This window comes from Arachis duranensis, chromosome 4 (genome assembly GCF_000817695.3).
Source record: "Arachis duranensis cultivar V14167 chromosome 4, aradu.V14167.gnm2.J7QH, whole genome shotgun sequence".
Lineage (NCBI taxonomy): Eukaryota > Viridiplantae > Streptophyta > Magnoliopsida > Fabales > Fabaceae > Arachis > Arachis duranensis.
The window spans coordinates 11,278,333-11,299,341 of record NC_029775.3 but is presented as its reverse complement, the minus strand read 5'-3'; the positions used below and the strand labels follow the sequence as shown (position 1 = coordinate 11,299,341).

General features: G+C 33.6%; 1 protein-coding gene across 2 annotated transcripts; it reads left to right on the top strand.

The window, feature by feature from the left end:
• Positions 1–1,826: 1,826 nt before the first annotated feature.
• Positions 1,827–17,831, top strand: LOC107483356 (E3 ubiquitin-protein ligase UPL6). 2 transcript variants are annotated; one of them, XM_016103978.3, is made up of 26 exons: positions 1,832–2,427; positions 4,063–4,160; positions 6,161–6,288; positions 7,448–7,559; positions 7,894–8,074; positions 8,259–8,441; positions 9,007–9,189; positions 9,537–9,612; positions 10,332–10,447; positions 10,554–10,855; positions 11,073–11,169; positions 11,913–12,056; positions 12,496–12,579; positions 12,662–12,748; positions 12,884–13,024; positions 13,116–13,241; positions 13,594–13,692; positions 14,179–14,246; positions 14,724–14,790; positions 15,415–15,585; positions 15,665–15,754; positions 16,155–16,235; positions 16,489–16,562; positions 16,646–16,717; positions 16,833–16,922; positions 17,401–17,831. In XM_016103978.3, exons 1-26 carry the CDS (start codon positions 2,269–2,271, stop codon positions 17,465–17,467), a joined length of 3,096 nt encoding a protein of 1,031 aa, XP_015959464.1. In that variant the 5' UTR covers positions 1,832–2,268; the 3' UTR covers positions 17,468–17,831. The 2 variants fall into 2 exon arrangements, with proteins under 2 accessions (XP_015959465.1, XP_015959464.1); XM_016103979.3 differs by lacking the exons at positions 15,665–15,754; positions 16,155–16,235; positions 16,489–16,562; ... (1 more) ...; positions 16,833–16,922; positions 17,401–17,831 and having other exon boundaries at positions 1,827–2,427; positions 15,261–15,557.
• The last annotated feature ends 3,178 nt before the right edge of the window (positions 17,832–21,009 follow it).

The following is a 21,009-nucleotide window of genomic DNA, read 5'->3' as shown; positions in this document are numbered from 1 at the left end:
GGCGTGTGGCGATGGAGGGTTTGGGATTAGGAAGTGTGAGTAGAGTTAGGGTAAAATTAAGGTTATAGATTAGCATAATTTTAATAAAATTAGGGTATAATGTATAAATTTAAAATTTAGTTTAATTTCTTAAATTTATTTTTAAGAATATTTTTTAATTATTAATTTGTTAATTGATTTTTAATCAAGTATTCTAATTTAAAATTAGAGATAATATAATTTATTTTCTTTGTTTATAAAAGAACATTAAATTTCATATGCTTAATTGTTTAAACTAAATTATATAAAATTCTTAATCTTTTAGGACTACTAAATTTTATAATTTAAATTAGAGGTGTGCATGGGTCGGGTGAAACTAGGTTTGATGTGATCTAGATTCGACTCGAAATAAATACCGGGCCTATTTATTAGTCCCAAACCCGGCCCTGGACCCGATGAAACCTATACACTTTTGATCACGATTATACCGGATAAAAACCGGTAAAAACTGGGCCGTTAATATTACATTACCTTGATACCTTCTTATAAGCTAGCATGTGAAAATATCCAAATTTTCAAGATTCCAACCATTATTTGACATGGTAAAATTCACTTAGAAAAATATAATAAGAACCAACTCTTCTCTAAAATAAAGTATAACCATAATCAATACTAATATTTTCTAATAACACTAAATATTTAAATCAATACAAATAACACAATATTATATATTAGTCTAAAATCTTATACATTTTAAACATAAAACATTAACTTATAGTCTTATAATAACTAATAACACAAAATATTAAGATTTACAATACTTAAATTCCACGTAAGAATAGACATCATCTATCACTAATAACATAAAATATTAATTGTGTATGATGATTGGGTCACCGGGCCGAGTTCGGGTGACCCGAGCCATGTCCCGGACCCGACTCGAAATAATGACCAAGTCTATTTTTGAGACCCTTACCCAGCCTTAGACTCGGTGAAATCGCACTAAATTAGCACCTAAGGTGTTCGAAGCCGGGCTGAATCTTCGGGTCTGGTCGGGCCATGCACACCCCTAATTTAAATATAGAAAATACTCAATAATTGTAAAATCAGATAAAATCTTAATTTATTTTAAATTCAATTTATCAAATTTTGTTTTAATTATCTATAATAAAATAATTTTTGAGATTAAAATCTTTAATGAATAAATAAATTAAAATTAGCTTATAGTAAGATTTTTCTAAAAATTCTGGGTCTTACAAGTACCACCCCTACCTCCTCATGAGGAACTCGGACGACACTTCAACACCAGCACAAATCGGATGCTGCCTCAAGAAGTAGTCTAGACCTCACGTTGAAACCCAAATCACCGTTTTAAATAACTCCCAGAACAATTACAAATATAATTTTATTAAATAATCAACTTTTAACTAATAATTAATGACAAAATTAACAATAAAATAGTAAATGAATTAAACTTAAAAATTAAAATAAATAAATAATAATTACTTTTTGTGAAAAATAGTTCTTTCCAATATTTTTTATTTTTAAACGAGGAAAATTTCTTCTGCATTTTGAAAATAAATGAAATCTTTTTTACATTATGTCATTAATTCATTATTTTGTTAATTAGATGTTTGTTTCTATTTTAAGAATTTAAATATAGAATTTTATAATTTAAGATTTAAGGTTTAAAATTTAAAAATTTAAAATTAGAATATTATTTTATTATTATTTTTTAAATTTAAATTAAAAAATGAGAATAATCACTAATTCTCTCGGAATTTATAAGAATTTCTCTTGAACGAGGTATGTGTAACAGTGTAAGTGCTTCATTCCTCTTTAACGTCTCCTTCAACTGCACGCACAGTTCGTTTCCTACGTCACCTCAGAAACCGTTTCTGCAAAACCAAAATTCCAATTTTATTAATTTTTTTCATTTTCGTATTTTTTCTTTCACCATGCAATGCACGTAATTCACATTTTTTTTTATTTTCCTAATCAGAATTCAGAACAGTGCCTCCTCCTTTCGGAGCTCTCGCTCTTTATATATTCCTACCTACCTCACCTCACCTGCTTCCTCTTTCTCGCGTTTCAATCAAACAACTCATCACTCGTTTCGTTCCCCATTTTCTCGTCGCAAAACTCATTCACATTCGCGAGATTTTCAACTGCGCCTCAATTGCAGATTCGCTTCCAGTGTTTAGGCCGCGGATTTTTGGCCCCAAAACTCGTGCAGTGAACAAATTGAACGAAAGGAATAAAGGAGAAGATTCAGGTGAAGTAATAATCATGTTCTTCAGCGGTGATCCTTCGACGCGTAAGCGCATTGATTTAGGTGGTCGCAGCTCGAAGGAAAGGGACCGGAAGAATCTTCTGGAGCAGACAAGGTTGGAGCGAAATCGCCGCATGTGGTTGCGCCAGCAGAATTCTGCTGCGATTAAGATTCAGGTTCCTGGTGCAATTTTATTTTATTTGATTTTTAAATTACTCAATCTGTTAGGTTGTTTGTGATGTTAAATGATAGATAATGGATAAGCAAGTGAATGTGCTTTTCTTCCTTTGTTTTATTTTCTTTTATTTAGCGGATTTGTATCTGTTACTGGTTTTTTAATTTTTATGACTTTGGAATTGTAAAGTTGCTGTTGTTGTTGGGTTAAGGAGTGATAAGTGATATAATTTCTTAATCTGTGCTAATGTTATTAAAGGAAGCATTAAATATTAGTAGACTTGGCATATTCCTATTTGGTTTACAAAAGGATCATTGGATTATGTAGTGTAAAATTCCTCCGGAATTTTATTTGTATTATGCATTGGCCAAGTGAATTGAGTCTAGAAAAAGCCAATCTTGTAGCATAAAAAGAAAAAAAAAACAAATAAAAGAAAAATTCAATATCGTTTAGGGTCTTTGAAAATGAAATGAGTCCAAAGTCATTGGTTCACTTACCTAATAATGTGTTTTGTTTGCAAAGGATATAGTCTTAGAGAGTTGAGAGAGGAAATAGATGGCAAGTTAGAGGCTTAGGCTGTGATTCATGGAGAATAGCTGTGGAGCACATTACTTTTATTTAAGTAGAAGCTAGGAGGAGTGCATGGAACATCAGTTCAGCAAGAAGCAAGCAAATTTTAACTTGGAAATTGGTCATTACACCACATAGAAGTTGCACAACTTGATTATCTTGGATTCATTACATTCATTGTTGGGGGAAAAGAGAGATGTAATTGAGATTCAAGCCGGATTGATGAAATGGAAGAGAGTTTTGGTGTTGTTTTGTGATAGAAGAATGTCAAGTGTGGATTATCATCACTAATTGAGAAGGTGGGTAGGGGTCCAATAGGAGTGTTAAATCAATATTCACACTTGACATCGTCAAGTGGATTTTCCAGTCAAGTGCAAAATTTCTTCACTAAATGATAAGGTGAGTTCTAACATGCATCACCAAGATTGTTCAATCAGTGGTATAAATTCATACTTGACATGGTCTAGTGGATTTTCCAATTCAGAGGATCGATTCCACTGGATAGTGGCTTTAGCTTTGGCATTTTATATTGAGGTCATAATCATTCATGAATCTTGACCTAACATCTCGACCTTTAAGAGGGCCTATTCTTACCAACCTCCAACTAGGTTTAGGGGTTTAGAGTAGAGTTTAGCCAGCTAGGTTTTAGTTTCATGCTTGTAGTACAACAACGACAAAGCCTTGTCCCACTAAGTGGGGTCGGCTAGTTTCATGCTTGTAGTAATTCAATAAAATGCATACCTATCAATGGGAAGGCAAATTGATGGTGAGGGGTAATCTTCACCATTTGGATAATTTGGGTGGAGCGCTATTCCTGCACAGATAGATTGTCACACAAGCGAGTTTTATGGGATAGGATTAGACATTTAGCATCTGTTGGCTGTAAACCTCATACATTTTTAGAGGTCTTTCCCTTTTAGGCATATTGAGATATTGGAAACCTATGCCACATAGATAGTCCTTGTATACTCTTGGTCTTAATGATACTTCTTTTATCATAATAATTATGAGTGGTAATCTACATTTCATAAGTTTCTTGCAAATTATTGAGCAATTCTTGCTACAGAAATTCTACAGAGGGAGAAAAGTTGTCCGGAATGAACAGTCTAAGCTGCGAGAAAAATGCCATAAAATCTACGGGAAGTACTGCCAGAATTTAGACAGGTAAAATTAGATATTGCATCTATGATATTTTTAAAGTTCTTCCACTGAAACTGTCACAAGGCATTTTTCCTAAATTTTATTTTGATTCCTTTATTTTCTTATCTCTTTTTTGTTTTTACTTTTTGGTCTTTTCACTTTTTCAGTTCTTCTGAGAAAGCTGTGCATTGTGCCAAAATCTTCATTTCTAAAATTTTAATCTATTACTTTATTTTTCTTATTCAATTTTTCATTCATTTTCTTTATGAAATTTCATTGTTTCATTTTTTAAATTTCATTCTTTGCAAGATTATATGAAGTCTAGGAATAATTAATGATTCCATCAAGACAACTAGTTAAGTTAAATTCAAATACCTTGTGGCTATTTTTTCGCTATTGTATATATAGAGAATCTTTTATCCTCCTTCAATCTCTCTCTATTATTTTTCCATCTTAATGATATTCTTTTTTTTAAAAAAGGAAAATAAAAATAAAATAGGGATCTACCTTATCATCAGCCATAGGGATTAACGGATTCTTAAGTGAATTGGGTGTTGGAGGGGAAGGGAGGAGAACTAAAGGCTTATAATGTAAATCTTATACTACAAGCCTTCTCCCTCCCTCACTTTCCAAACTCCAAACTCATAAACAGCCCCTAAGGCAAGAGATTCACATTATAGAAAACAAAGTTTGGTTTTATGCTTGATTGTCTGGTGGTCTGGAATGGAATCAATGTAGTTACTACGAAGATTGGTGGATTATGTGTTGTAGATCAACATATTTATATGGTTTTATTGATTTGTAAACGTTGTAAAATAGGGCACCAAATGAGGTTTTGTAGAAGGCTTTAAGAAAAGAAAGGAATTTGGATTACTCATAGGTTCATGACTAGTGGGTCAGCACTAGTGTAAGAAGACAAGGAAATAGAAGTTCTTCCCCGCACCTATAATTGGGTTGCACCAAAGTCAGATCTGATTCTCGCCTTTTTTTAATCGCTGGTCTCTGATATGTTTATTAGAGATATCAATATTTTGTATCATGGTTCATGCATGATAATAGGGTTAATAGGAGAGAAGAGAGAGGAAATAAATGGGAAGGCAAAGCTGTAGTGACAAGTTTTAAGAGCTTTTAACTAGATGTAAGGTGAAATATATCAATTGTAGGCTTAGCAAGAATTCATCCAAACTTTGAGGAAAAATGGCAAGAATACCATATGTCACATGAGTATCTTAGATTCATCATCCATAATGATGTGGAAATAGAGGAAGGTGTATTTAATAATTGAAATGGGTTAGTGTTTAAGATGTTATCTATGATAAAAAAACATGTATTCTCCATGCTTAAAGGAAAAGTTTGCTGTCTAGTTATATGATTGGAAATTTTGCATGGGATATTAAGTGTTAGAAGCAAAAATGCTAATAAGGAAGTAAGATTGCCAAGATGAGGATGTTGCAACTTGCATTAGCTTATTGGACATAATAGACCAGATGTGATAAAGAATGAATGCATTAGGGAGAAAATTGTGGGAATAATGAAAGTAGATTAGATGGAAAGTAATCCAATGATTGGAAACGGAGATCTAGAATAATTATAGGTGATACTATCAGAAGGGGTTTAAATTTTAATGGTTTGATCGTTGACATGATTTACAATAGATTTTTGAGGCATTGTCTGATCATCTAATGTAGCCAATCACATGACAGTGAGATCATGCTTATTGACTATATTTAGATTGATTTGTTTTGCATTAAAAAATTTGACCAAAATTTTTCTTCTAAACATCTTTTATTACAAACATATCTTAAGGTGAAACAAGTTAAACATACTATTCATTTATCAATTCCATAAATATTAGATTAGAACAGCATGCAACACATGGCTATAATAACTAGTTGTTACATGAGACCTACTAACGATCTTTCAGTAACCATTTCTTTAAAAATTATTGATATATTCTTGAGCATGTTTTTCACTGAGCATTGCACCATGACAGCTCAAATTAATACCATTTTGTGTGCATTCAGGAGTGCTTTTGGTCCAGATTCTGATTTCCTCCGGCAGTTCCTCTTTTTCTTCAATGCAGAAAATAATGATGATGTTTTAGCTCTTGTGAATATTTGTCGACTGCTTCAACAGTTTGTTCAACAGAGTGGTAATTGTCAATCAGCAATCCTTTAGGCATGGTTTATGCAGTTTATTTTCTACTGCTATTGGTTATAGAATTTTCAGCTAGATTTTGCAAATTTTTATTTCCTTTACAGTTAACCTATCTACCCTTCAAAAAGTATTTATATTAACCAAACAACAAAAACAACCTTCTCTACTGGTGAAGCCAACTAATATTGATAAATTGACACCATCTTTTATTATCCAAAAATAATTTTTGTAAAGAATTCAGAACATGTTTAAAATTTGGAACATAATCTTCTCTAATGATATCTCCTTATCCTTGACCCTTAATAGGAATATTTTCCCACTGATCTCATTTTCTCATTGGACCCTCTGTTGGTCATATTTGATCAAACCACTTTAGGTGATTTTTCTTTTCAGTAAGGGTTACCTAAGACTTTCCACTCTTGACAACAACAACAACAACAACAACAACAACAACAACAACAACAACAACAAAGCCTTGTCCCACTAGGTGGGGTCGGCTACATGAATCAAACGACGCCATTGAGCTCTGTCATGTATTATGTCTACAGAGAGACTGTTTACATGTAGGTCTCGTTTGACCACCTCGTAGATAGTCTTCTTAGGTCTTCCTCTGCCTTTCACCCCTTGTCCATCTTCCATCTCATCTACCCTCCTAACTTCATTTTCCAAGCTTCATCAGTTTGTGCAACTAATCTGCCTACCAGCTCAATCTCTTGTCTTTGATGGGGATGTCTTCACAGTGGGTTTTATATGGAAAAACGTGAACATATTTCAGATGGTTTTGTGAGGATAGTTCAATTAAGGGTTGAAGCTTTATTCTTTTTCCTTTGAATTTTTGTGTTGAGCCTTATGTTGATTGTTCGGCCAAGGATGAATTTAGATGTCTCATTATATTTTTGGATGGCATAGAGACCCAAAGGTGTCAATATCTTAGAAAAGAATAGAAAAAGAAAATCGACTAACAGATTTAAATGTGATTAGTTTTCTTCTACATGGTACTAAAAATTGAAATATGTAACTATTTTTCTCAATTATATATGTCTAGTGCTTGTTAGAAGTGAAGCAAATTGAAATTTCATAAATATTTGCCTACATCCTTGCTGTTTCTGTAATATGTACTGTTGGGGTTAAAACTAATGAAATATATGCAACAGGGGACGTTGTGGGGCTTTTTTCTGGTCTAGATTACTCATCCACTTGTCCTCTGGTCAACTACCGGGTGAAGCAGTTGGTATATACTTGTATTCGAGCCTTACATCAGAATAGGTAGGATTCATTGGCTTAATTTAACTTCATTACTTTCTATGGGAGTTCCAAATATAACATGCATATGATGGTCAGAAGGGGGCAACATTACTTCCACTCTCTTGTGCTTTAATATTAGGTGATTTGTATGTATCTTATGACATAACCTGGAAACTGAAACTTGTTATGGAACCTTTTGAAGGATATTCAGCATGGTTTTTGTTGTTGCTATACTATTTCTTTTGAAGCATTGCTTTAAAAATCTCTTTTTTGTTTGGTAGATAAACTTTTCTATGTACCGCTTGTTTTCGGGTTTCTTGTGCTATCTTGCTTAATTTTTTTTTTCACTGGACAGAAATCAGTTGAAGGATCAATTTTTATTGGCTCCTGAGGAATCTAGTGTAACAGCTATTCCTTTATTGGAAGTTTTAGTGTTATTGATAGATATCAAACTTCCATGGAGCTGTAAGATAGTAGGACATATGTTTCAAAACAATGCATTTGGTCTACTTAGAGAGATTATTCTCACAGCAAAGGTAACATATAAATCCTTTTACATTTATTATTGAAGTTCCTTAATGGGTTTCAAGAAACTTTCATTTAAATATATTATGAATTTACTTTTTTATATTGATAGTTTAAAATAACCAATATAATTTGACCTCTTATACCATTTTGCAAATAAATGCTTAAAGTCCTAAACTTAATGATCTACTCCAGGATGATGTAGATAATCGTATTTACCCCGCAAAGGGATCATCATTGGAATGTGTGCTTGCTGTTGTAATGTGTCATATTGGTCAGAAGCCATGTATTTGTTCATATTTTGATCCAAGATATGGCTTCTCTTCGCAAATCCTTACAATTCCGTTCCTGTGGGATGCTTTTCCAGACTTAAGACAGGTATGTTTTGTACCAATTCTATTTGATGGTTCTTTTTTCTTTATTTGGGTGATAAGTGGAGGGTGAGAGGTGCTAATCATCAGGAATCTGCATATGTTTTGAACATATCAAGAGAGAAACAAATATAAGATAAGATGTTATATAGTTTACAAGATCTAGAAAATTACTATTGAAACCTTGGTTTGGGGAATTCACTGGGAACCACTCTAAGAAAGTACTCAGGTCCAGCCTCAAACATTTTTTTAGTGAATTTTAATCTCCTTTAGGTCATCAGTAGGAAATATTATACTGCAACCTTAGCTTGTATTCTATCTTGTTGATACCATTCACAATCAATTGATATGCAACTAACAATGTGAAAACCCTGGGAGGAGGTGGGGAGATCTCAAACTTATTAAAAGTGAATTATTATTCCTGTACCTTTTATTGCTTAGGCTCCCAATGGTTGCTATTCCTTTTTTATATGTCCTGCCTGCGTGCTAGAGTTTGTTGATGTGCCAGAACTATTTGGTTTCTATTAACTCTGGCAAATCTTGTGAGAAACTGGGTTATGTTTGCTTCTCAGGTTTATGCAACACAAGGCCTGAATCAACATTGTGTTCATCAGATGGCAACTCTTGTTCCAGATCTAATCAATTTTCTACCTAAGGACATATCTGATGAAATTCCTACCTATGCTTGTCTGCTTGGAAATATATTAGAAACCGCGGGAATTGCTTTATCACAACCTGACTGTTCGTTTGATATGGTAATGAGATTAGTCATTGCAGTTTACCATCTTTTATTATCATTCTAAGTTTAAATTGCTTCATATATCTTGTGTGCTTTTATCTGGCTCAACCTTTTTTTTTTTATTTTTTTTCCTTGATGTAATACATTTGATGCAGTTAGCGAGCTTTGGTATTTTCTGTACCTTTATTTAAAGGAATTATGTGAGTTTGAGACTTTGAGTTTGCTTTAATGTGGTTTAAGATGAGAATTTCATTTGTGAGGGTACATGGAGGAGAGTTACAATATTTTGAATTGATAAATCTTGGCTTAAAGCCTCATCTTATCTTAATATTGATTTTTTTTATTTTTCTTTTTTCTATTCAGGCCATGGACCTTGCAGCTATTGCTACATTTTTGCTTGAGTCACACCCATCGCTGAAACTGTTGAATAAGAAAGAAAGTATGCTTTCTTACCACACTGTTGAATTTTTCATTTTTGTTTGACTGAAGATTCTTTTTATATACTATTTTGAATTAAAAAATATGTTAGTAGGTAGAAAGAAGGAAAATGCATTTATGGGGAGGATGAGCAGTCCTCCAAAATGAATAAAACAAAATAGAACAGTGACCCTAAGTGTCTCAGAAAAGCAACAGGCAGTTTAATATCTTCCATAGAAGAGAAGCTCCCTTGAAATATGTAACAACCATGGATGGAGAACATTAGACAGGAAAAAACATAATTCTATCCAAAACGAATTTCAGTGTAGACACAATTTTAGGAACTGCACTCCAGCCAAATGCTCAAAAGAACTGCTAGGCATACAGTATGCTATAAGCCTATACAGCCTTGTTTTACCTGCAAAGACTTTTGAAGTGTATGCCAACGCTTGAGAGATTGCTTAAAAGTCAAATGGCATATCCATTGTTCTACAAGTACTTAAAAGCAAATTATTTATTAGAGGCTAGTAATCTTACTACACAAAAATAACTGAACTATTGTTTCTGAATTAGACTTGAGCAAGATGATGTGGCTTGACTACTTTGCTTCATCATAATTATTAAATTTATCATCACTTTTATAAAAACTGAGATGGTTCTCACTCATGCAGTCCTCCCCTCCCCCCCTCTCTTTCTCTCTCTTTCTCTCTCTTAACGGTGATTGGTGACTGTTAATTTCAGATTCCATGACTCGTGAGGATGACACTGGTGATGATGAAGTCATGGAAGTAGCTTTGGACAGGAAATTGGAGCAACAAATTTGCAATGCCATAGATACTCGCTTCCTTCTACAATTGGTATGCTATTTTGTAATGACATTTGTATCTAGTGTCATCCACAGAATTTTGGTAGTGTTTTTCTGAAAAATTTTGATCTAGAATTGTGATCTCTTGACATCTGCAGACAAATATATTATTTAGAGATATTTCATCTGTCAATGGTTCAGATTATGGGCCAGATGATCGGGAGGTTGCAGCTGTTGGTGCTATTTGTGGATTTTTATATGTTATCTTCAACACATTGCCACTTGAAAGGATTATGACTGTGCTTGCTTACAGAACCGAACTTGTTCCTATGTTATGGAAATTTATGAAGCAGTGTCATGAGAATAAACAATGGTTATCTTTGTCTGAGCGGTTATCTTACCTTTCTGGTGACGCACCTGGTTGGCTGTTACCTCTGGCTGTATTCTGTCCTGTCTACAAGTAAGAAACTTTTGTACTGTTGACTTGTTTAATAGATCCTAGCATTGTACTCTCTTAATAATCTTCATTTTAACCCAAAAAAAACAAAAAAGAGAAAAGATGTCATATGGATTCATCAACTATTGTGTCTATGAGCCACTGCCTTTTGACCTTTTTAATTACATGTTCCAGTTTGAACTTTAGGTAATTCATTTATATCCTATTTTTTGTTCATCAGGCACATGCTCATGATAGTTGATAATGAGGAGTTCTATGAGCAGGGGAAACCACTATCACTGGAGGACATTAGAAGCCTAATCATTCTGTTAAAACAGGTAATGGTTGTTATGGATTATTTACCTTTCTAATTAAAATTGTTGAGTTTTGAGGTTGACATCTGTAGTCCGTGGGAAAAGGAAATTTATTGAAGTGTTGCTGAATGAACCCCCCCTTTCCTTTTTTTTCTCTTTCCTTTTTACCTTTTCTCTTTGAACCATGAGCAAGAGTTACATGGATACATTTACTAGTACTGCTACGTATGTGACATGATTTTCAAAACTAGGATATGGATATGACGAAATATATTATAAAATTTTAAGCAGAGACATTGCAAAAATCAAAACATAAGCATAGGGAAAAAAATTAAAAAAGAAGGCAGAAGAGGTTTTGAAGGTAGTTAAATAGCAATATGTTGTTTTTAGTAGAAGATCAAACCCAGTAACAGACCCAGAAAATCTATTTGTTTAATTTAGACTAAATTGTATTGAAGTGATATTGGGATTAACCCAATAAGTACTAGTACCAGATAAGTATTTGGTACAGGTATGACAACAATTTAGGAATACCCATGCTTCTAAAGCAATATAGAAGTAAGGTGCCTTTAATCTTTGCAAGGTTGAATATCCACGTGAATATCCAAGTCCAGAGAACTGGAGTTGTTGCGTCATGGAAAAGTAATAGTCTTGGCCACTATATTGCATTGCTGCCAAGGGTTTTATCAAAAATGCTCTATACAATAAAACTATATGACCTTATTTGAAGTTGGAGTGAATTTAAGTTAACTTTGCTGCTTCCACAGGTTCTGTGGCAGTTGTTGTGGGTGAATCATACATCATCTGCTACTCCAGTAAAATCTGTTCCAGTTACCACGGTTAGTAAAAGGCAATCTATTGAAGCCATTCAACAGAGGGTTAGCATTGTGGTCTCTGAGCTGCTTTCCCAGGTAGAACCGTAGCATTGTAGCAACAAACATTGTTATTCTATTCCTTTGTTATATACTTAGGGATACGTACATATTAATGGCTTCTGTGGTTTTTGGTTATAAATATTTTGAGGGAATTATCTTTTATAAATTTATGTTTTCTTCTTTGGGGTAGGGATTTTGCTACTTATTTTCTTGCTTTTGTTTTATTTTTCCTATTCCATTTCAAAGGATATCTTGACCTCTTTTTAGTCGTGTTTTCACTCTTCTTAGCCTTCTATATGCTTTCCTATTAAACAAAATGATATTTAGAGGTTTTCCCAGTTCTAATTTTATTTTTATATATATTAAAAGATTTGGGTATCTGTTCCCTGAATAGGTATCTATATGTATTTGTGACCAATATGCACACTAATTTTGTTTATCCTTTTCTAACTTTCCTTTTGATTCTTTCTGATAGCTGCAAGATTGGAACAATCGTCGACAGTTTACTTCCCCCACTGACTTCCATGCTGATGGGGTGAATGACTCCTTCATCTCTCAGGTATTATCTCTGCTGCAGACTATGATTTTAGATAAAATTAACGAAAACTTATTTTGGTAGTTGTACAATCCTCTTTCCACAGGCTTTGATGGAAAAGACACGAGCAAATGAAGTTTTAAAACAGGCTGCTTTTTTGATACCATTTACAAGCAGGGTTAAAATATTCACTGTAAGAATCGTTCTGAACTTTTATTTGCTTCATATTGGGTCAATTTTGTATCATATTGCAATGGATGGCAGTGAACAGTTTTGGAGTCTGGCATTTTTCGTATGTTTGATTATGCCCTGTTTATTTTTTCACCAGTCTCAACTAGCTGATGTTCGGCAACAACATGGATCTCAGGCCTTATTTACTAGAAACAGATTCAGAATAAGACGAGATCATATATTGGAGGATGCTTATAATCAAATGAGCCAGTTGTCAGAAGATGATCTTCAGGGATTGGTGATGTCCTTTTCTGAGGCTTATCCTCGAGTTTATTAGCCATTCCCTGGTTCTGGTCTTTATGGTAATTAGTAAATGATCCTTTGTGCAGATTCGTGTGAGTTTTGTAAACGAATTTGGAGTTGAAGAGGCTGGAATAGATGGAGGTGGAATATTCAAAGATTTCATGGAGAACATCACACGTGCTGCCTTTGATGTGCAGTATGGATTATTTAAGGTCGTTTCAGCACTGTTATACTTTTTATTTTTTATAGTTGTCAAGATATAATATTATAAAACCATTCATGATAGCTTAAGCTTTAAGGAGAATTAGTTTTGGAATTGATATTACTGTGAACGCTGTAGCAAAGCCTTTGCAGTTTGCACTAAAGTAGCACCTATTGTGTATGTGGGACTAAAAATATGGTTAAAATGGTTTAGGGGGGAGTGTGTAAGTGTGACATCTGAAATGTCCATATTACAACAACCACCAAATATCCATATCATGTCACTGTGGATTTATGGAAATGGATAAGCTTACCTTGTAATTTATTGCTTTCCATTATGATGAAAAAGGTCAATTTATACAGGAGACAGCAGATCACCAGCTTTATCCCAATCCTGGATCAGGGATGATACATGAGCAACATCTTCAATTTTTCCACTTTCTTGGTACACTCCTTGCAAAGGTGTGTTCTTGTTTCCGCTTTCTTCTTGTCCTTTTTTAATAAAGCGGGGCCTTGCATAGTGACTGAATCTTCTAATTTTGGTATTCTGTTATCTTGGTCACATGGTTTTAAGTTTTAACTTTTATTCGATTGATCAGCGTCCTACCATTATTATTATTGTTGTTGTTGTTGTAATAATGGTGGTGATAATGTACTATATATGAAAAAGATTCCTACACATGGTTTTATTTGAATAGTTATCTTCTTAATTTTTTTATTTTTAACTTCAGAAGTCTCTAACCTCATAAGATGTTTCATGTTTTGGCAACTTTTTAGCTCATAATGTAAATTTTTCATGTTTTCAGTTAAAAATATTATTTCTAACATCTAAATAACAATACGTTGGATTGGCACAGACATGGCACTAATAATGATAATGATACTTCTGCATATTTTTCTTGATTGATTGTTTGATTGGAACTTCACACTTACAAGTTACACTTGCAGGCAATGTTTGAAGGGATTCTGGTTGATTTACCATTTGCTAATTTCTTTTTGAGCAAATTGAAACAAAAGTAAGACTTCTGGTGTCTCTTAGTGTGCTTATGATAGTTTTTTCATTTAACTTGAAGTTGTTGAATGCTTAAATTATTAGATGCTGTAGTGTTAGCTTCCATGTCCATTGTGGCAAATATATTGAATATCTTAAAATGAATTTTCTGTGAACATCTATAAAAAGTTTAGTACATTAAGATGTATGATGAGAAATTATTGTGCTATAAGTGGTGCCTTGCTTCTACTTGGTACAAGTTGCGTGATCTCTTTAGAGGGCTGTCTCCCTCAGACTCGGATATGCAGAGAGACTGAAAGCTTTGTTGTGGTGTTTTTTTTTTTCCGGGGCGGGGGGGTGGTCTAACCTAGTATTTTGTGAATTGAGAATTTCTGGTCCTCCATGCCTTCTGTAACATCCTTCTCTTTTAGTGTTTCTTCTTTTATCAAAAAATAAATGGATACTTCCTGTTTGCTCACAGCTTTTATTTCCCTCCTATCAGGCACAACTATTTGAATGACTTGCCATCTTTGGACCCAGAATTGTATCGTCATCTTATATTTCTAAAGGTAATATAATATTAGTTCTCATTTGTCTTGTTTATGAGAAAACTCCAGCTCTTTTAAGTATAATTGTACACTTGGTTTTCCAAAAATATTTGTGCACATGGTAGTCCTCCCTTTATTTGACATTAAATTTGTCCTCAAATGTCAACTAGCACACTCAGGTTCAACTTTTTAAGGGCTGATTTGCTTGATCTTCTAGTACTAATATGATTGCGTAAATTGTCATTAGAGGACCAACAACAATAGAGTCTTATCACTAAAAATTTATGTCAATTTTCACCATTTTAAATTAAAAAAAATTATAATAACCCCCAGAATAGCAAAGGTTATTTGTGTTTTGTGGCAGGGGGTGGGGGTGTTCAACAAGGTCTTTATTGCTATATTGTCTTGGGTACGGGTACCTGGGGGTGAGGTGGAGTTTAACTCATATAGTTTGGGAGAACTGATCATAGATTGCTTGCATGGCATGGCAGGGGCGGAGCCACTCATACATTGCCCCCCCTAACCTTCAACTTTTTCTCATAAGTTATGTGTAAACTTTGGCCCCTCCCCAAATTTTATCCTAGCTCCGCTCCTGTGGCATGGCATTGTCCTCTTTGATCTGATTCATCTGTTTGTGACTGACAGCATTACGAGGGTAACATTTCGGAGTTGGAACTATACTTTGTTATAGTAAACAATGAATATGGAGAGCAAACTGAAGAGGAGCTCCTACCTGGCGGGAAAAACAAACGTGTCACTAATGAGAATGTCATTACTTTTATCCATCTTGTAGCTAATCATCGCTTGAATTCTCAGGTAAAGTTTAATTTGAAATAGATGTATTTGTAACAATCAATTTATGTTTTGATTTACTTAAGAATGATGATGGTTTCAGATACGTCAACAAAGTTCTCATTTCCTGAGAGGATTTCAGCAACTTATTCAGAAAGATTGGATTGATATGTTTAACGAGCAAGAACTGCAGGTTTTCTTGTAACCTGATCCACTTTTAGCCTGAAAAGCCAGTTTTGTTGATTTATATTTATTAATATTTACTGTTGCCTGGTGGACCTGATGATGTATAGGATTGACAACTGTTCAATTTGCTTTTACTAATGTTGCATGCTTTGAATCAGTTTCTACCTCAATTGAAATTTTTTTTACTAGTTCCTTCCATGCTTTCTCTTCCTTTTGTTGCGCTATTCAATTCTTTATAAGTAGTATCTCTAGTTGCTAGTTTTGCATGTTATATTAATCTTGGTTTGAGTCTATCAAATGTCCTGTAGATTTGTAAATCTGAACTTATTTTCTTGTATCCGTAATTTAATTTTTATGGTGACTTTTTTTATTGAGTAAAAGTTGTTTGACATTATCGTTTTCCACAGCTTTTGATATCGGGTTCACTTGACAGCTTGGATGTTGATGATTTGCGACTTCATACGAATTATGCAGGAGGCTATCATAGCGTAATTTATCTGTCTCAGGCATTTTTGCTCATTAGTGTTCCTAGATTGAACTTTGGCCTTGCAATTTTTGTTAGCACTTTACCTCTTACTCTCTAATAAATCTCTTGCTATGCGGAGAAGGAAGAAAAGAGGCAGTGGCTTATGTTCTTCCTTTGCCATCCTGTCTATGTTGTCAAAATAATCACCATCTTTTATCTTGAACAACCTCTGTTCTTATTGACTCTCACGAATTCTACATATTTTCTTCTTTTAGGAGCATTATGTGATTGAGATGTTCTGGGAAGTTCTCAAAGGATTTTCCACGGAAAACAAGAAAAAGTTTTTGAAGTAAGATACACATAATTATAGAATTTAGTGGCTCTTATGTATATCAGATTTTAGTATGGTTAACAAAGTTATCATCTTTTCAGATTTGTGACAGGCTGCTCTCGCGGACCATTGCTTGGTTTCCGGTATCTTGAACCTTTGTTTTGCATGCAAAGGTGAATGCTTTAATTTTTTATTGTATATTCATTCACTTAAAAAGTGGTGTTTTTCGAAGCAACTTTTGTACATACAAACAAGGCTTACAGCAGAAATTAACTTATGTTCTTTCAGGGCTGGTGGTAATGCTATTGATGAAGCCCTAGATCGCTTACCCACATCAGCTACTTGTATGAATCTGCTCAAGCTTCCGCCTTATACAAGGTTTATCGCTGTGCCCTATTGTTTTGCCTTATCTTTGCAGTTTAGAATAGTGAAATTTTGGTTCTAAACCCTGTTTGTCTGGTGGAACTCAAAAAGGCCCGAATTGGAAATGTATGTACCAGACTACATTTGATAACTATTTCAAAACAAAAATACAGACAATGGAATCTGGTGGCAAATCTGTTTGGAAGAGACTGATAGAGAACAGGCAATATATCTCTTTCGAAGACAAAGTTTGCCAAATTTTGTCTTTCCAAAAACTGGCGACAATGGAGATAAAGATGGAGAAAAAAACTTTCTATATTGGCTATAATTTCATTTCCTAGGCATGTCTGTATTTTCTTTCTGAAAAAACTTGTCAAATACAGTCTGAATGCAATCCTGAGAAAGTGTTTTCGTTTTCTATTAATAACTCTTCTGCTGAATTACATCATTCTCTTTTTGTTGCTTTAACTATTTTTTTCACATCCCAATGCAGTAAGGAGCAAATGGAAACCAAATTATTGTATGCTATAAATGCCGAAGCTGGATTTGATTTGAGTTAAATGGAGGCTGTGTAATTTTAGTTCAACCACATGGTTAGATTCCACACTTGCAGAGAATGACTAAATGCAATTGCCAGAGTAGAGTAGCAAAAATTACAAACAAATAATCAAATGGTATAAGGAGAACCGAGTACAGAAATGACATGTACATGTATATTCATATTCATCTTGTTCATCAATTTGTGTCTAAATGTAAATATAACTGAAATATAAAGTTATTTGTAAAGTTAATGTGTTGGCAGGATGTTTTTGTATTATCTCAAATAGATTAGGACTAGGATATTTTGTAATGTTTTTGTAGGAAGAAATAATTGTAGAAACTACTCACGATATTTCTATTCTCGCACAAGTACCTCTAATAATAGTTTTCTTGTCATAATAAAAGAATGTAGAAATCTGCTTTTGAGATAACCAAAGAAATATTTACATACAAATTGTTAATGGGAATGGAGATTATGTTTTCCTTTCCGATTGAGATTTCTGTCCTGCCTATATATATTACTTTAATTTAAAGAGTAAATATAAAATAGGAAATTTATAATAGATTAATAGTTGATTTAAATTTGAGAACATGCTTTGTAATAGCCTAACCGTTAAATGACAATATTCATGGAACATTAGTAAATGAATGGATAACCAAATAATAAACATTGTTAAAGAATACGTTATGCTTATTTTCAAGTGTACAAAGAACATATCAATTTTACACACTACAAATTTTCATTTTACACTTGTTTAAAGTTATAATGTTTAAACCAACTTGGGTTCATGGTTATCACTCTGTCCGTTTAAATGTTTGAGATGTTTAAATTTTGCCTTATGTACGTAATAACAGTTGAGCTATACATCTAAGTTTTTTTGCATCAAAGTCCAATCAAGCAGGTTTAATACTAACAAAAATCACTCTCATTAATGAAAGCGTGTTACATGCGCCCAAACTCCAAATGTTACCTCTCTCTTCGCGCTAGAATATGAAAAACTGTTCGTTTTCCAACTCAAAATTGCAACAAAGGAATTTGAAATCTATATCAAAATCTCTCAAAAATCTTTTAAATTCTCTGCGAAAACAACTACAAAATCCGGTGGTGCATTTGAGATCATCAACAAAAAACATAGAAAAAGAACAACAAAAATTTCTCAAGTTACTGACAAAACTACTTGTTATTATGTTCAGTTTTCTCCTTCGCACCTTCTCGCAATTCTCGCATTTTTACTAGTTCGGTTTAGGGTTTACTGGATCGAGTTTGTTCATTTAGTAGATCGAGTTTTTCTGATTCAGTTTTTTCTTGTTTTTCTCTGTAACTAGGGCATCGAATAGAACTGTGTTGTTGGTTTATTGGTTCTGATAAATAATTTGGTTCATTTCTTAGTTTAATTGAGTTCATTTGCATGCAGAAATGAATTGAATGTGTTTTTCTTGTTAATTGAGTCTTTATGATTTTTTGTTCAAATCTGAACCAAATTCGGTTCATTTGTGAATTAAATGAGGTTCACTTGATGCTACTATTAAGTATTGACCAAATTTGTTATACCTTAAGAAATTTAGGTTCATTTGGTTTGGTTTCGCTTGAATTTGCTAAACTTGTTCTTGTGGGGTTGTTTAGTTAGTTTTTGTTCAAATCTGAATCAATTTCGGTTCATTTGTAAATTGACCGAGGTTCACCTGATGCTGCTGTTAAGGATTGAACAAATTTTTTATTTCTTAAGAAATTTAGGTTTATTTCTTAGTTTAATTTAGGTTCATTTGGTTTCGTTTCGCTTAAATTTGATGGAACTTGTTCATGTGTGCTTGTTTAATTATTTTTTGTTCAAATCTGATCTAATTTCGGTTCATTTGTGAATTAATTGAGGTTCACTTGATGTTATTGTTAAGTATTGACCAAATTTTTTATTCCTTACATTCAAAATGAAAAAGAAGACTATCTCAAAAAAAGAGAAGTCACATTACAATGTAAGCATATACACATTAAATCAACTCTATTTTTGTATTATAAATATATTATATAACATAATGTTTGAAATCCTTGCAGAAAACTCACGATTTGAGATGCTCAACGAGATCGATAGCTAAGGTATTCGCCAACTTGAGTGAACAAAAGAAAGCTATCGTTGATGAAATGGGATTGGGTGCACTGAGACATATCCCAGAATTGAATGTCTCGCACAAGCTCTTGAGAGAATTAATTCTTTGCTTTGATCTCTATCATGGATTCTTGGACATGTGCTATGAAAAAATCTACATAACCCCTAACAAAATAAGAGATGCACTGAGCCTAAATTTAGGCAGTATTATACTTTCTGGTTTTTACATTTGTTTTTCTCTCTAACTAGGGAATTGAATAAAACTGTGTTGTTAGTTTATTGGTTCTAATAAATAATTCGGTTTATTTCTTAGTTTATTTGAGGTTCGTTTGAATCCAAAAATGAATTGAATATGTTTGTGTTGATGATTGAGCCTTTTTGAGTACATGTCCAAATCTGAACTAATATCGATTTATTTGTGTGTTAGTTAAGATTCACTTAATGCTGATGATAAGTATTGACAAAATTTTTTATTCCTTAAGTAATTTCGGGTCATTTCTTAATTTATTTGAGGTTCATTTGGATACATAAAATAAATTCGATGTATTTTTGTTGATAATTAAGCCTTTTTGACTGCTTGTTCAAATTTGAACTAATTTGTTTATATTAAAATATTATAGGGGATAATTTTTCTAAAAAAGTTTAATACAGCAAACTAAATGAGCACAGAAGGAAATTATTGACAGCTTTAAAGGTGCTACTTTGGCATCTTTGACAAAATATGTGATTGAAATGAGTGCTGAAGGGGAGAAAAACTTGATACAATTCAAGAGGACTGATAAACCACTATTTTATGATTTATATTGTGTTTAATTGAGTAGTTTTATCAAATTCTTGCCCACTTATTCAAATGATTTGCATGATTTTACAATTCCTTCCTAGTTTAGTTCTATGGTTGAAAACTTACTTCCTAGAGATCTTTTAATTACGTATTTTAATTCTCCTTTATACCATTCGATGTCGTGATCCGTGTGTTAAGTGTTTCAGACTTCATAGGGCAGGAATGGCTTAGAGAATGGAGAGGAAGCTTGCAAAAATGAAAGGAACACAAGAAACTAAGGAGATGACCAGCGAACACCGACGCGGACGCATGGCTCACGCGACCGCGCGAAATGGAGAAAATCGCAGTGACGCGTTCGCGTGCCTGACGCGAACGCGTGGATTGGAGTCTGCACGAATGACACGAGCGCATGGACGACGCATACGCGTGGCAAGAAAAAAACGCTGAATGACGCGCATGCGTGGATGACGCGCACGCGTGACATGCGCGATCTGCAGAATTAATAGAACACGCTGGGAGCGATTTCGGGCCGGGTTTTGACCCAGTTTTTGGCCCAGAAACATAGAATAAAGCCAAAAAACATGCAGGGACTCAATGAATAAGGAGCATAAGCTGATAATTCACAATTTTAGGATTAGATGTAGTTTTTAGAGAGAGAGGCTCTCTCCTCTCTCTTAGG